At 53.7% G+C, this 15,492-nt stretch overlaps 1 protein-coding gene and 1 long non-coding RNA gene across 3 annotated transcripts in view; one reads left to right on the forward strand and one right to left on the reverse strand.

Annotated features, from left to right (window-relative positions):
* Positions 1 to 3,365, reverse strand: part of LOC108313635 — a 4,685-nt gene extending 1,320 nt beyond the window's left edge. The window contains exons 1-2 of the long non-coding RNA XR_001829161.2: positions 2,964 to 3,365; positions 2,452 to 2,840 (exon numbers count right to left, since the gene is read on the reverse strand). This is a non-coding gene — a long non-coding RNA (uncharacterized LOC108313635). The remainder of the gene's footprint in view (positions 1 to 2,451; positions 2,841 to 2,963) is intronic.
* A 486-nt stretch (positions 3,366 to 3,851) lies between these two features.
* RHBDL3 (rhomboid like 3) overlaps positions 3,852 to 15,492 on the forward strand; it is a 61,116-nt gene continuing 49,475 nt past the window's right edge. The window contains exons 1-2 of one of the 2 annotated variants that reach the window (XM_017542190.2): positions 3,853 to 4,031; positions 5,561 to 5,584. In XM_017542190.2, coding sequence (XP_017397679.1) covers positions 3,921 to 4,031; positions 5,561 to 5,584 — 135 coding nt within the window. In that variant the 5' untranslated portion in view covers positions 3,853 to 3,920. Of the gene's footprint in view, positions 4,032 to 5,560; positions 5,585 to 15,492 lie in introns of both variants that reach the window. The other variant, XM_017542191.2, reaches the window with a different exon arrangement.

A 15,492-nucleotide genomic window follows, 5' to 3' on the forward strand; every position in this document is an offset into this window, starting at 1 on the left:
AAAAAAAAAAAAAAAAAAAAAAAAATCAGAACTCCTTCCTCTCTTGGAGGGCACATTCGAGAGACTCAACCCCCAAAAGGCTCTTCCTTCTCCCCTCCCCCTTATCCCACTGGACTGCCATTAGCAGATGACCTCATTTTCTCCCAGGAGGCCAGGGCCTGGGTCTCATTCCCTTTGTATTCTCAGCACCTCGGTCAGGGTCTGGCACATAATGGACACTCACCACGTGTGAGCTGAATGGCACTGCTGCGCTATCGCCAACTTAATCTTCCTAAAATGCTGCTCCAGTTAGAAGCCGTCAGTGCTTCTCTATCTCCCTTTGGGCGAGGTCCAACCTCCTGAGACCGGCACTCGGGGACTCTGGCAACACAGTGCTCGTTGCCTGCCGCCCGCCCGGCGTCCTCTCTTCGTGCTCAGCCACTTCATGGTTCCCAGCACAGTCGACAGCTTTCCCATCTCTGTGTCTTTGCCACAGCGGTTCCCTCCACCTAGAAACCCTTCCACGCTCTCTAGTGCAAGCTTGCCCCGTCTTGCAAAGCTCATCTCAATATCATGCTCCTGCCCTTCTAAACTGAGTTTGATCCACCCTTTCACAGCCCTTTATCCTGCTCTGAGTTGACTTTGAGTGTCTTGTTAGGAACCTTAAAAGAGGCCCTTACAAAATGAAGAGCAGGGTAGAGGTGCCAACAGGCCCAGTTGACTGTCACTTCTCATTAGACGCCAAAGGTTCTCCCAGGGTAGGGCCTGTGCACAGCCCACCTCCAGGCATTCATGAGTGCTTGCGCACTGCAGCTGGTCCGTGAAAGTGACACCATGCCCATTCCCTCCTCTGCCCCCAAAATGCTGCAGAATATGCCAGCGTTAGGCTGTCTCAGGTGGGAGCAGAACAAAACGTTGTCAGGATGCCCGGCCACTCCTATCCCCTGGAGCTTTCTAGGCCTGGGCCTCAGGCCCTGTGTCCTACTGCCTGCTGGGGAGTGGGTTGCAGATTCACCTGGGGCTGAGGAGCACAGTGTTCTGACCAGCTAGGCTTAGGCGACATTGAGGACAACAGGTGAAGGGCGGCCTCAGGCTCATGGAGGATGTTGGATGTAACAACCTGTCCTAACATTCTCCAAGTCCAGACACCCATCACCTCCCAGCAAGGGCCAAGGCAAGGGAAGCCACCTTCTGAAGCAAGAATCCTGGTGAGAGATCAGGAATTCCTTCTTAGGAGACTTTTGGGAACACAGTGTGCCAAGGCAGGTACTAGCGGTAGAAGGAGGAACAAGACAGCCTTCTGGATATGCTTCTGATCTTCCCTCTCCCTTTTATTCTAACCTCTGCTGGCCTCGTGACCCCCTCCTTGGACAGCACCTCTCATGTTCCTCTGCTCAGACCAAACTCCCTCCTGTCTAGACACTATACTACAGCCAGAGGGATCTTTTCAGTATGACTCTGCTGCTCTCAATTCTTCAGTGGCTCCCCATTGCCCTTAGGTAAAGTCCAAGCTTTTTTCCCATGAAACTCACAGCCCCTCACAACCTTCCCATCCAGGCTGGAGGCCTCTTTAGACTGGGCATCATGCTCCAGTTTCCAGCCATGCCAAACTGCTTGTCATTTGCCTCCCATATGATGCTGCTCCCCATGCCTGGCTGTGCTGTTTCCTCTACCTGGAACACCTCCTTCACCTTTTCCATGTTGCCTGGTTTTGTTATCCTTTCGGAAGCCTTGCTGGCCCCACAGGGACCCCCTCCTTTGGAGTTCTACACCCTTTGGGCTTCCCTTGAATCCAGGACTTATCCTTGTGTTCAGTGTAACTGTTACCCCAATTATATTTCTGGAGGGCAGAGTTTGGGTCTTCCCAAAGCTGTATCACTGGTACATGGTAGCAGCTTAATACATGTTCAGGAACAGAACTGAGCCTGCCAAGCTCCCTTCCCCATGAAGGGATGCTAGAGTTGGATATGTCGGTAAGAGCTGTCCTTGGGCTGAAGAAGAGACTCCCATGGGCAGCTGGTGTCAGAGCACTGTCTGGGGCAGCTGGGCCCCCCAGCAGAGTGGCCAACCCTTTTCTGTGCCCTTCTCCTTCCAGTTCCCCGGGAACCAGGCTTCCTGGCCCACTTCTCTAGTCCCAGAGATCTAAGTAAAACAGAGCCAACACCCATGCAGGTCGTGCAAATGACAGCAAGGGGTACAGGAGGCAGCAACACGACACCCACCCCAGGGCCCCAGGAGTCACTTGTCCTTCTGGGTTTCTCTCCACAAAGAAATTAGCCTCTCTTCTGTCCCCTGAAGCCTGTTTTCAAAATCACACCCCATGCAGACAGTTTTATTTACAAGGAAATCTTGGCAGGATCTTGACTTGTTAGTAGAGTAGGGATGGGGAGGAGGGTGGTGAGAAACAAAAATAGTTGAAATGATCACACTTTCTGAAACAGAGATGAAAATTTGTGTCTGTAGCAAACTCACCTAATTAGAACCAAGTTAATTCCCTTCTCAGTGTTTCAGGAGAGCAGTCATTGCTGGTGAGATGGTCGCAGGTCGGATTCTGGGCACGGGGTTATGTGTTTGCTTTATGAAGATGACTGCATTAATTGCAGCTCTCACTAATGGAAAGGAGCCTGCTTCGGAGAGGAAGGAAGAAGGGCAAAGACTAGTGAGTGAGTGGGTGGTGGGAAGAGGAAAGGAAGAGGTGTGGAAGGGCACAGCCTTGGTGTAGGCTGCAGACTGACTGTGAGATGGCTCCTGGAGGAGCCCCTGAGCCTCTAGGAAGAGCTGGCCCCTGCCAGGCCGGCCACTGGCACCGTTTACAGCCAGAGCCTCTGCTTCTGGAGATGGTCTCTTTTGGGGGCACTTTCCTGCGGGGAAACAGCATCGATTTTTTTCTTTAAAAGATCCCCTACTCCTTTTTGGCTTCCTTTCTGATTGTTTTAGTTTCTTTACCGTCCCTCGCCCCAGATGGGGCACTTCCCTGAGCTTACCTTTGTCCATGCAGTCAAATGAAGTCTGGGCATGGTCACTTAGCTCTAGGGTAGGGAGGGCAAGATTTAGGCTTTGGGGCCCAGGACCCCCCAATCTGACATCTCCCATTTCTAGGCCTCCCGGGACCTCCCAGAATCTGAGACCTCAGCGAATAGGACCTAAGGATGGTCGGAGGGAGAGGGGATCCCGTCCTTACGGAACGGCGCCCCAATTCACTCCTAGTTAACCCTGACGTCGCCAACTTAGTGAGAACCTCTCTTCTGTCTCCATCACACATCTCCCACCTCCAAAAGATGGTTAAGCCGATGGGAGAGACGAGCCCGGGCCCGGAGTGCAGGCCCGTGGTGACGGGGTCAGGGACCGCGCAGTCCCCCTCCCCGCCCCGGGCAGCGCCGCCACTTCCTCGCCAGCTGCGCCGCAGCCCTCCCCTCCGGGGCCGCGCGGCTCTGACCGACTGGGCCCTGGTGGCGGCGCCCGGGGTGGGGTGCGGGGCGGGGGCCGGCATTCCCCGCGAGCAGCCCCGCCCCCGCCCGCGCACCGCCCCCGAGGACTCCGCGGGGAGGAGGAGACTCGGGCGCAGAGCGGGGGCCGCGAGAAGCGGGAAGGGAACGCGTGGAGCGGCGGGGCCGCGGCCGGCCCAAGGGCGCCCTCGCCTCGGAGCCCAGCGCGGGGGCCGGGGCGGAGGCGGAGGCCAGCGGGGCTGCGAGCGCGGAGAAGTTTGGCGGCGGAGGGGCCGGGCGTCCCGGGGTCGCGAGGAAGCGGCTGCGGCGCGGGGACCCGGGCCATGGGGGCGGGGGCGGGGGCGGGCGGGGGCGGGCGCGGGCGGCGGGGCGGGCGCGGAGGCGGCGCGGCGCGCACGGAACCCCCGGAGCCGAGCGGCAGCCGCGGCGCAAAGTTAGCCTAGCGCCCCGGGACGAGCCTCGCAGCCGCCGCCGGCCCCAGACCCCATCTCGGCCATGGGCGAACACCCCAGCCCGGGCCCCGCGGTGGCCGCTTGCGCCGAGGCGGAGCGCATCGAGGAGCTGGAACCTGAGGCCGAGGAGCAGCTGCCCGCGGCGCCGGAGGACGTGAGTGTCCCCTCCCCACCCGGCAAACTTTCTAGGGGAACCCGGGGGGAAAGCCACCCCCGTCTTGCCCCCCGCCAGGCAACTTGGAGGTTTCAAGGTGACGCGGGAGCGCCCCGGATTGGCCGGGTCCCGGCGGGCAGGAGGGGGCGGAGGGACTGGTCCCCCGAAACGCGCGCTCACTGCCTCCCCCGCTCGGGCTCCCGCGGCTTCCCTGCGGGACGCAGCCCCGCCGCTGCGCCGCGGACCTGTCGCCGCCGGAGCCCCCTCCCCGCCGCTGGTGCAGTGCCCGGGACACGGCGTTTTCCCGCAGAGGCGGCCGCGTCACAGCAGTGACTCCCCCTCCCCTCACGCCCGCGACCTGCGGGCTCGGGAGCTGGGGAAGGAGCGGACGCCGCAGAGTCCAGATCCCTGGCGGTGCAGGCCGGTTTGGCGACCCGCTCCTCCGCTCCAGGATTAGCTTCCGCCCCGCACCTGCCTTGTCACTGATTGAAATTCAAGCCGGCCCGCGTCTCTGACCCCGGCTGGAGCTGGGAGGGAGAGTGCTGGGAGCGGCTTTGCTCCCAGAACCGGGTCCGGGAGTCCCAGACCGCGGTTGTTCCAGGGGACGGTCCCCTGCGCGCGCGCGAGAGGGGCTTCCCTGAGGGCTTCCCCGCGGTCCTGCGGGCCGGCCCTGGGAACTGGAGTTTATTGGGTTAACCTCCCGGGGCCAATCTACAAATAGGGGTGAAAACCCAGGCAGACACCCTGCCCTGCCCACCCCTCCCTAAGAGGGGGGGATGGTAGTGAAACCAGGCCCCCAGCCCACACAACCAAAGCGGGAAAGTCTGAATGGGGCTGGGGGGAGTTTACGATCTTCTCTCTTTGGCGTCTGCGGTTGAATCTATCACTTCCCTCTCGCCCTAAACAGCCCTGGTAGAATCTGATGTAGTCACCACTTAGACTCAGCCCTGGAAGAGAATGGGTGGGCTTCAGTGCACTCGGCACCCGCCCCCAACAAAAAGCAAAAAACCCCGAAAACCTGCAGGCAAAATGTTAGTGTTTATGCAGAGGTGAGTTCTCCTGTAGGGGTCTCTGGCCCCCAGCAGGTGAGACCCACTGCGGCAGGGTCTGATGGAATTGCAGTGGGCCATGCTCTTCCAGGCCCGGGAGTAGCTGTGGACATAAGCTTTAGGCAGCAGAAATTATTAGAGGCGCTTGGACATAGTTGGACGGCTTTATTTAGTAATTGTTGAGAATCACTTGTTCTGCCAGTTCCAGAACCAGCAACACCCACCTTGCTGCCTCCGCCCCCACCCCCACCCCATCCCTTACTGTGAGTTTCCTCCCTCTGTTCGGTGTGGACTCATTGGGGAGCTCCTCCCAGGGTTCCCCTGCTCTCCTGTGGCCAGTCCCTGATTTTGGTCATGACTCCTGGGCAGCCGCTGGGAGGCTATGTCAGAAACATTCGAAGACTACAGAGACCTTGGTGATAAGTGTGTCTTTCTTTCTCTCCTCTTCCTCCTCTCCTGCATGGCCTCCCTCTCTGCCAGCACTGGAAAGTCCTGTTTGATCAGGTATGTGAGTAGTTAACCCCTCCACTCCTTCCAGCCCTCCCTGAGATTGGTCTCAGTCTCCCTGCTTGCGTGGGCTTCCCTAGCTCTGTGCTCCTGAGATGGTGACGTGGGGTGGGGGTGTGGCTTCGTGCATCTCTGGGGCTGAACGACACTGCTCTCCAGGTATCAGGAGGAGGAGATGGGCTCCCCTGAGAGGATCTCCCTCCCGCCTCCTCCCTATTCTGCTGCACCAGAGCCGGGTTCACACCATATAAAATTGGACGTTATACATTGAATACCTGGGAAATCCTCCGTGTGCCTGAGGATTGCAGTAGGTGGCTGGAGAGGTGGGGGAAGGGCATGGGCTGACAACCCCTCTCCCTTTCTACCTCCACTGTCGAGAGTCCATGACCACCACTGAAGTCAAATCCCTGCCATCCTTGGGAGCTGACACAATATGGACCCTTTTGAAGCCTGATTTGATTTCTTTAATTCTGTCATAGGGATGGGGGAGTGCTGGGAGGTTCCAGAGGGGAGATTGTATGTGATTCTTTGCAATGCCTGGAGTCTAGGTGTAGGGAGTGGAGTGGGGGTGCCAAGTATTGGCTTTTGGATCTGGAGATGGATGTTTGACCTTCAGCAAGGAACTGGCTCTCTCCTCTTTGCTTAGCATTCAAAGTGGGTGCTGTTGTGTGCTTTCTTCTCCCTGTTTGCCCGGTGTTGGGGGATAGTGAGTGTTGTGGCCTTTGGGTGAGATTGATTGCACCATGAAGTTTGTGCAACTTTAAGAAATTGGTGTGAGTGGGCCAGAGGGAATGTGTTGGATTGGAGAAGGAGATAAAGCTGAAAGTTAGCTCCAACCAGGTCTTCATTGTAGGCAGGGGAAGCCTTAGAAAGTTTTTTAGCAGAGTTTTTACGTGATCCAAGCCAGGCTTTGGAAAGCTCCATTGTCTTAGGGGTGAGGGGTGAGTGGGTGGCAGGGATGGGGGGGAGGAGCTGCAGCGCTGAACAGAGGCAAGAAGGTGACAGTGAGGATGGACAGGAAGAGGGACGTGGTGATGGAAGAATTGGAACATTTTAATAGGCCTACATAGATGAGGGTTCCCACATATGTAACTTCGAGTTTCTGAACCTAGGAGGAAAAGAAAAAGTCGGAGTGGGGCCAGGTTCGGTGACTCACTGAACCCCGCATATTTTGGGAGGCTGAGGTGGGAGGATCACTTCGATCACTTCAGCCCAGTAGTTCAAGACCAGCCTGGGCAACAAAGTGAGACCTCATCTCTACAAAAAATAAAAAAACTAGCCAGGCGTGGTAGTACACTCCTGTGGTTCCAGCCACATGGAAGACTGAGGCAGGAGGATTGCTTGAGCCCAGGAAGTAGAGGCTGCAGTGAGCCACGACTGTGCTACTGCACTCCAACTCTGGTGACAGAGTGGGACCCTGTCTCAAAACAAACAAAACCAAGTTGAAGTGGGAGAGAGGTTGGCAAGAATGACAACTTTGGTTTGAGACAAGTTCACTTAGAGGAGCCAGCCGGTTTCAGATGCCCCAGTGGGAGTGGAGACTGGGAATTGCAGTGTGAAAGGCCTGGGGCGTGGATTTGGGGTTAGGATCCATATCAACCACGAGGCCTGGCTGTGGTTTGAAGTTCAAAGCATGCACCAGCTCCTGTCCTGACGGGTAGAGCATCTCTCCCTCTAGCTCCTAAGAGTACAGCAGCTGCTGGCCTGACGCCCCGAGGCAGGAGGGAGCCCGCTGCGCCACTGCCACCACGATCACCAAGCTGCCAGCCCTTCACACCTCCTGCCAGATTTAGAATCAGAACCTAGAACAAAGTGTATCATTCTTTTTTTTCTCTGTCTGTGTCTATCTTTCTCATTTGATTAATTTCCTTTGCCAGTCCCTGTGTGTATGTGTACATTTTGAAACAAACCATTTGGGTGAAAGAAAGAGAGCTTTTAGTAGGAAGAATTTGGAACTCAAGGGAGCAGAAAGAATGTGTAGAACCTAATATTAGCTACTGGTCTATGAAATCCAATTTTTTCAACTGAAGGTAGATCCTGGGTGTCACAGAGAGCATATCCCTGCTTCTGGGAGGCCAGCCTAGAAATCATTCCGGACAAGGAAAATTCATTCTAGGAAAGAAATTAGGCCAGGCACAGTGGCTAATGCCTGTAATCCCAGCATTTTGGGAGGCTGAGACAGGAGGATGGCCTCCCAAAAAGTGAGACCCTGTCTCAGGAAAAAAAAAAAAAAAAAAAGTAAGCAACCCTGATAGGTCAAACTGCAGTCATGAATGGGACATGACACCCATCAGAGTCCCTGTGAGCACATGTGGCTCTGGAGTTCACCTTCCAGAAATCAATGGCATGGGAGGCTGGAACCAGTCAGGCATCTCCTCCCTTCCTTCTTGGGTCAGTCAGACACCAGTGGTCACCCAGTTTCAAACTGGCATCTGCTAGGATCTGTTTTCCAGCAGTTAGGGATAGATTGGACCAGTCCCTCCATACTCTCTGGTTCTTCAGCATGTGGAGTAGACTTGATCTAGCATGACGCCAACTGGACCCCAAGGGCTAGAAGCCATGACGTTGGTCTTGCTGGTTCTATGTGGTCACCCTTAAACTAAATGGCCAGGATGCCTTTTGTGGGAATTGGAGGTGAAGAAAGCAGGTGACCCCAGTCCCATGGAAGCTTCCACATCCCTCTCCCTGGCATTCTGGCATTTGGCTTGCTCAAGCAGGGGTGTAGTGGGGCCAGTCTATGCCACGCCTCCTCACTCCCCCCACTTCTTCCCCATGGATCCCAGAAGTTAAAACAGGCGAGAGACCTGAAGGTCATCAGTTCAACCCACTATGTTCCATGTGTTCATTTCCTATTCGAACTTCTTGAGGGAATTGTCTTTTCATATTTTGGGGATCTTGATGGTTTTCCTAAATATTTCAATAGATTTAAAATTTACCGCCGGGTGCGATGGCTCACTCCTGTAATCCCAGCACTTTGGGAGACCAAGGCAGGTGGATCACTTGAGGTTGGGAGTTCGAGACCAGCCTGACCAACATGGGGAAACCCCATCTCTACTAAAAATACAAAGTTAGCTAGGCGTGGTGGCGCATACCTGTAATCCCGGCTATTTGGGAGGCTGAGGCAGGAGAATCACATGAACCTGGGAGGCGGACGTTGCGGTGAGCCTAGATTAGACCATTGCACTCCAGCCTGGGCGACAAGAGTGAAAAAACTGTCTCAAAAAAAGAAAAATCATAAATATTCGTCTGTTGTTATAGTATAATATCACAGTAAAGATGTCTTATTTTTCTGACCAGGTGCTCACACCTGTAATCCCAACACTTTGGGAAGCCAAGGTGGGCAGATCACTTGAGCTCAGGAGTTCAAGACCAGCCTAGGCAACATAGTGAGACCCCATATCTATTTCTTAAAAGTTAAAAAAGAAATTTTTTAAAGAAAAAAAGTCTTATTTTCTGTGGAATCTGTAGAGCTTCTCCTTCATTATTCCTTCTGTTGCCTTAGATCTGAGATAGTTTTCATCCCTCCCCAGATCTCATAAGCATGCCCTTCTATTTCCTACTACTTTTTCTGATTAAAAAAATCATATAACCGTGCACTCCATCTGCATCTGATTCCTATCCAGCTATGCTAGCATCGTTTATTAAGTAAGCCTCTGTATACATTGTTTGAGAAATGTTATCATTTGGTAAATTTTTATGTGTGGTTGGGTTTATTTTTTTATTTCTGATCTATGCCACTGAGATGTATAATTTTGCCCAGGTAATGTCCCCTTTGGTTATCGCTTTCTATCTGTTCCATGGGTTTCTGACAAGCTTCCCTTTTTCAGGTTATGCTTTGATAATCTTATTCTCAGTCCCTTCCTGAATCCCAGGTAGCTTTGATCCGAGGTCAAATATTTAGTCAAAGGCCAAGTAGTGGGGCAGTGGCAGATGTGGGACCGGAGCCCAGTTAACCCACAAAGGGTTTCTTGGGTTGGAAAAGTCATTTCCAGGTTTACCCTTAAAAATGCCTCCAAGATCTCTAAATGTTTATTGAACAAAAGGGTTTGGAGCAGAGTTCTGTTAAGTCAACAAAGCACAATTGCTTTCAAGCTCAAAAGAACAAGAGGGAAAGGCAGAATTGAAAGTAACTTGACTGTCTTCCTTTTTCCCGTCTCACTGGAGAGCCTGTATTTCCTAGACCCCTGAAAGAGACCCCAACCTTGCTAATCTCCCAGAAGGAAAGCAGACAAGTATTAACTAGCCCACCAAAATTACAAATATGTGCTGTCATGAACAGAAGGTATGGGGCCACTTTGGTGGGCTGCTTGGGGCAGAACCTTGGATTTGGAGTCAGATAGACCTGGGTTCAGGTCTTACTCACTTTGTGATTGGAGGTAATTACATTAGCTCTCTGAGCCTCAGTTTCCTCCTCTGTGAAATGGGAACAGTAATCTTTAACTCCACGGTAACTTTGAGAATTAAATAGAAGTGGAAACTCCTTTAGCAATATCTGATTCCCAGTGGACATCATTGAGAATCAGAATTTGCTTGGAGAAGACAAGGACCACTTCTGAGATCCAGGCCCCTTTGGGGAAGGCAGCTCATCAAGAGACACTTCTGAGCCCAGAGGATTTTTCTGCTTTCTGTCTTCAAGGGCCTCCCCTTCCCAGCCCCTGCCCTCCAGCCTGGGGGTCTTCCCTTGGCCTGACTTCATTTGTAGTCCCCCCTGCAAGCTGGCTTAAGGGGTGTTCTGGCAGCCGAAAAGAGGTTCAGATAAGACCCCTGAAGGGATTAACAAGGAGCCGCAGAGAAAACTCCTGCCCTAGAGACAGGGTGTTGGCCACCCCTGGAACTCACAATTAGCCCGAAGAGCAGAGTTCCCAGAGAGGAACAAAGCCAGGGGCTTAACTGGAGCCCTTGGGCTCTGCACCCCCAACTCCTTACCAAGTAGCTTGCAGGACCCTTGAGGCTGTGGACTCTTCACCACCACAGCCTGCTTCCTTACCTTGCTCCTGCCCCAGTGACCCCCTCAGCTATACTGACATTAACCCTTTTATTCCTGACCACTCACAGAAATGCATTTGATTGCTTTGGGCAACAGGGCCGAGGGATCCAAGATTGTACAACTCCTGGCTGCCTGCCTGACACATAATAGATACACACATTTGAGCGAATGACAGGTTGAACTGCAGCCCTGCACGCGTTGTTTCAGGTTAAGATATCCTCTCCAGTAGCAGGCCCTGACTGTGCGGCGAGCACGCTCATGGCAGCCCCTCTGCTACCGCATGGCTGCTGCCACCTCAAGGATTGTAGATTATTAGAAGGTTGATGGAGGCATCTTGTCCAGTCTGCTCATTTTGTTTTTGTTTGTTGTTTGTTTTAAGATGTAGCTTCACTCTTTACCCAAGCGGGAGTACAGTGGTGTGGCCTTGGCTCACTGCAACCTCTGTCTCCCGGGTTCAAGTGATTCTCCTGTCTCAACTTCCCGAGTATCTGGGATTACAGGTGCCTGTTATCACATCTGGGTAATTTTTTTGTAGTTTTAATAGAGACAGGGTTTCACTGTGTTGACCAGGCTGGTCTCAAACTCCTGATCTCAGGTGATTCACCCGCCTTGGCCTCCCAAAGTGCTGGGATTACAAGCATGAGCCATGGCATCCAGCCCAGTCTGCTCATTTTGCAATGAGGAAACAGAAGTTAGTGGCCTACTGAGGTCACTTGGTGCAATAGAGTCAGAGCTGAGACTAGATCCCAGCCCTGCTTTCTATCTGACTGTGTTCCTGCCACCAGGCCATTCACTTACTTGGTGCCTTGAGTAACCAAGGCAGGTGGAGAAGACACATATCCGGGTCAAGTCCCAGTTCTGCTCCTACTAGGTGTGGGCGAATGGGCAAGCCAGGTGACCTCTTCAGGCCTCAGTTTTCTTGTCTGTAAAGTGCCCAGACTAATAACCTTCCCCTCCGCATTGCTGTGAAGATGAGATGCTGTGTATATGTGTATATAGTGCTTGGCACGGTGTGTAGTGAGCACCTCATAAATACCGTTGTGTGTTACAGGAATTTAAAGAAACAGAAAGACACTCACCCATAATAGAGTAAGATAGAGTAGGTCTTTTTGTTTTTTTGAGACAGTCTCACTCTGTGGTCCAGGCTGGAGTGTAGTGGGGCAATCTTGGCTCACTGCAACCTCTGCCTCTCGAGTTCAAGTGATTCTTCTGCCTCAGGCTCCCAAGTAGCTGGGATTACAGGTGCGTGCCACCATACCTGGCTAATTTTTGTATTTTTAGTAGAGATGGGGTTTCACCATATTGGCCAGGCTGGTCTCAAACTCCTGGCCTCAAGTGATCTGCCTGCCTCAGCCTCCCAAAGTGCTGGGATTACAGGCATAAGCCAACATGCCTGGCCAGACCTAGGTCTTGAATCACAGTGTTCAGAGCACAGGTGGAGTTCCTTCCACCATATCAGGCTGCCTGCTTTAGGGAAGAAGCTGAAAAAATCATATTCCCCTGAACTTTCCAGAGAGAAAGGAGAAGATTTTGGACAAAGGCTGCCTGGGGAGTGTTGTGCATGGCAGAGGGTGAAGGATGAGATGAGGTGTCTGGCCACCAAGTAGACAGGGCTAGCGCTTCTCTGGTGTTCTGATTTGGCACTTCCTGCCGGAGCTTTACTTAGAGGTCTATCGTGAGACACCGGGGCCACTGTCTTTGCTGGGGAAATGAGTCCATGTGTGTCTCAAGCTGCAGACAACTAGAGGTAGCCCCCGTCTCCATTTCCCAGGCTTTTGTGAAGCAAGGTACAGGTTGAAGTCAGTATATTTGAGTCAGTAAATATTCTTTGAGGGAGCAAACATTGAATGTCTAACTGCGTGCATATAAATTTGTTGTCTCATTTTGATCTCTCAGCAGCCCTGTGAGGTGCGTGCTGCTGCACCTCAAAAGAGGAAGCTGGCTGGGTGCGGTAGCTCACACCTGCAATCCCAGCACTTTGGGAGGTTGAGATGGGAGGATGGATTGCTTGAGGCCAGGAGTTTGAGGCCAGCCTGGTCAACATAACAAAACCCCTTCTCTATTTAAAATAAAAGAGAAAGTGAGGCTTGAGGGGGCGGGGCTTGCCCAAAGCCAGCAGTGAGAACCCTCTGCAGCAGTCACGTGTGTATATGTGTGCGCGTGTGTGAGTGCCTGTTCGTGCGTGAATGTGCATGTGTGTGTGCATGTAAGAATGTGTGTGTGTGTGTGTGTGTGTGTGCCCCCACAAGGCTTCTGGGTGGCTTCTGAAATGGGGCAGAAGACGCAGGAGCAGTTAAGCACCTGTATTCTTCCAGCCCTTATCCTGCCTGCCATGTACCCGCTCTGTACTTGCTCCCCTCCTTCTCCCTGGATCTGTCAGCTCTCTCTCCTCTGGGTGACCAGAGGGACCCTTTGGTGCGTGCCAGGAGAAGCAGCAGCAGCCAGTGGTTTAGGCTGAAGTGGAGGATGGAGTGGATGCCTGACCCCTCCCTGCTCACATCCACTCTCGGCTCCCTGCCTGCGGCTCCCTGGAGACTCCTGGGCTTCATGGCCATGACTCGGCTTCAGTCCCCAGGCGGCTTCAGTCCCCAGGCGGCCGTCAGGCTGGGCCAGATGAGTCAGCATGGATGTTAGAGCTGCTCCTCCCAGGTACCCAAGGGCCTCTGAGTCACAGCTCCCCCCCCACAAGCCCCTTCAGTGGCCTGGGAAAGGCAGGGACCGTTCTGGAATGGGGAGAGAGCCGTCTGTGTGCCTGGGAGGCCTTGTGAAGAGGTCGGAAGGAGGAGAAGGGGCCTGCAGGAGTCCCCCAGGGGCAGCTGTCATGGTGGGAAGTAATAGGCCCAGTGGAGAAGGAAGGGTGAGGTCGCTTCTTCCCCTCACTGTCCAGCTGTTGGGGAAGCTGGGTGGCTTCCTGGAAGTGTGCCAATTGTTGAGGGCTTGGCCTGAGTTCAGGCCAGGATGCTTGTCTCTCCCTAATCATCCTGCCCAAACCCCTAGGATTCACCTGTTTGACTTGGGGCAAGGGGGATGCTCAGGAGCCTACCTGGGGCTTTTGGGAGAAGCCCCATGAGAGGGCTGAGCTGCTTTCCCCACCTCTCTGTGGTGGCAGCTGAGGGAGCAGAAATAATACAACTGGGAATCCCAGAATCTAGAAGCTTCTCCAGCTGTCAGGGGCCTAGCCTGGCCAGATCCTAGGGGAGTGGGGGTTGCAAGGGCCACTCATGCCTCCATCTGGGGAGGCTGGAGGACAGGAGGGGTCAGAACCTGGTTTTAGGAGCTGGTCTCTCTCCTTCCCACAGAGGCTTGAGGTCTCTGAAAACCCACTCCCAGCCCCAGCTTGAAGCAGGCCAGACTGCCCGGGTCCACCCCTTCCGGAGTGCCCTGGACAGGGGGCATGTCTCTGAGTACCTCAATTTCTGTATCTGTTAAATGGGATGAACCAGACTTACTCCAGGGTTGGCATGAGAACAACAACAGCAACAAAAATTGTGAAAGTCAGTATTTTAAAGAGTCAGGGGAAAGGTCAGGGGAAGGGTGTGAGGTGGTTTTCTCTACGGGTAAATTAGCATCCTCATTTGCAAGAAAGCAGAAGTTGGAAGAGAAAGCTGCTACTTCCCTAACCTCCCCCCGACCTCAGCAGCTGCAGCCTGGACCTAATTTACGGGCTGTAAATATCCATGAATGGGCCAGAGTTCCCTGGGGCTCTGGCGGTTGGGTGGGGAGAGCTCTGCTGAACCATAAACCCCTGGGCAGCCTCGTTAATTCTGCTCTGCTCAGCAGCCGGGTAATGAGGCAGGGGGCCTGCAGATGAGCCATGGTAACCCCTACCACCATCCAGAGGGGAGGGAGAGCCAACTGCACCGCACTGCAGCCCTAGCACACGCGCCTGTGCTCATTTCCCAGGGCTTGTTCTGCCTTGGTAGACTAGGAGAAGACAGTGGGGACCCGGGCGGGAACCCGCTCTATATCCCAGATCTCCACCTTCCTTACCCAAGAGGTCTTCACTCTGGTGGCAGCTGGTTTGTTGGTCCCAGGTGGTGCCTTTGAGGTCCTTGAAAGTACTCACACCCCTCCCTGAGGTTCTGGTCCTGTCTAGATCATGGACAGGGAGGGGGTCCTCCTGGGAGACAGAATTCAAGCCTTGGAGGCAGGGACCAGACATGTATTTGTCCTGGAAATGCAGCTGGTGAAAATTAGACATACGTTATAGACACAAGAAGATAGAGGTATTCCCTTCTTTCTCTCGTGCTTCCCTGCTGCTGGGCAAATTCTGAAGCCTGGGCCTGGCTCGCGGGCCGGCAGCGGGGAGGGGAAGACAGAGTGCTGCTGTCCTGGGTGCTGAGCAGGCCAATCCCAGCTCCAGCGGAGTTTGCTCCCTGAGAGCTCAGCTCAGCGGCCCCATTAGGCCAGTCACGGACTCCTCAGCCTCTCCTGGGGCCTCGTGTCCCCAGTCGACTCTCAGGCTGGGCCTGTTGCCCACAGACTTCTAGCATTGCTGCAAGAATCCAGCACAGTGTCAGCTGCTTGGAGAGCCCGTGCTACTCATGGGACGAAAGCGAAAGGCTGGTTCTGAACCAGCAGCAAAGGGAAACGTGACTCTGCTATGGACTCATGCCTTGTTCCCAAAGAGTGTTCCATGGAGCATTACTGTGAAAATATGCTACGACCAGAGGTCAAATAAGTTTGAAAAATGCTGGGCTGAACAAAATCAGACATGTTTCTCCAATGTAAGACTTTGCATAATGACCCCCCAAGAGCGTTTCCCAGTTGTAGGACCACAGAACCCTATTTCAGGTACCATCTTGAGCCTGGTATTCCACAGAACACACATGGGGAAACCCTTAACAATCAGTCAGGCATGGTGGCTCACATCTGTAATCCCAGCACTTTGAGAGGCTGAGGCAGATGGATCACTTGA

The sequence above is a fragment of the Cebus imitator genome, unplaced genomic scaffold (genome assembly GCF_001604975.1).
Source record: "Cebus imitator isolate Cc_AM_T3 unplaced genomic scaffold, Cebus_imitator-1.0 Scaffold140, whole genome shotgun sequence".
NCBI classification, from domain to species: Eukaryota; Metazoa; Chordata; class Mammalia; order Primates; family Cebidae; genus Cebus; species Cebus imitator.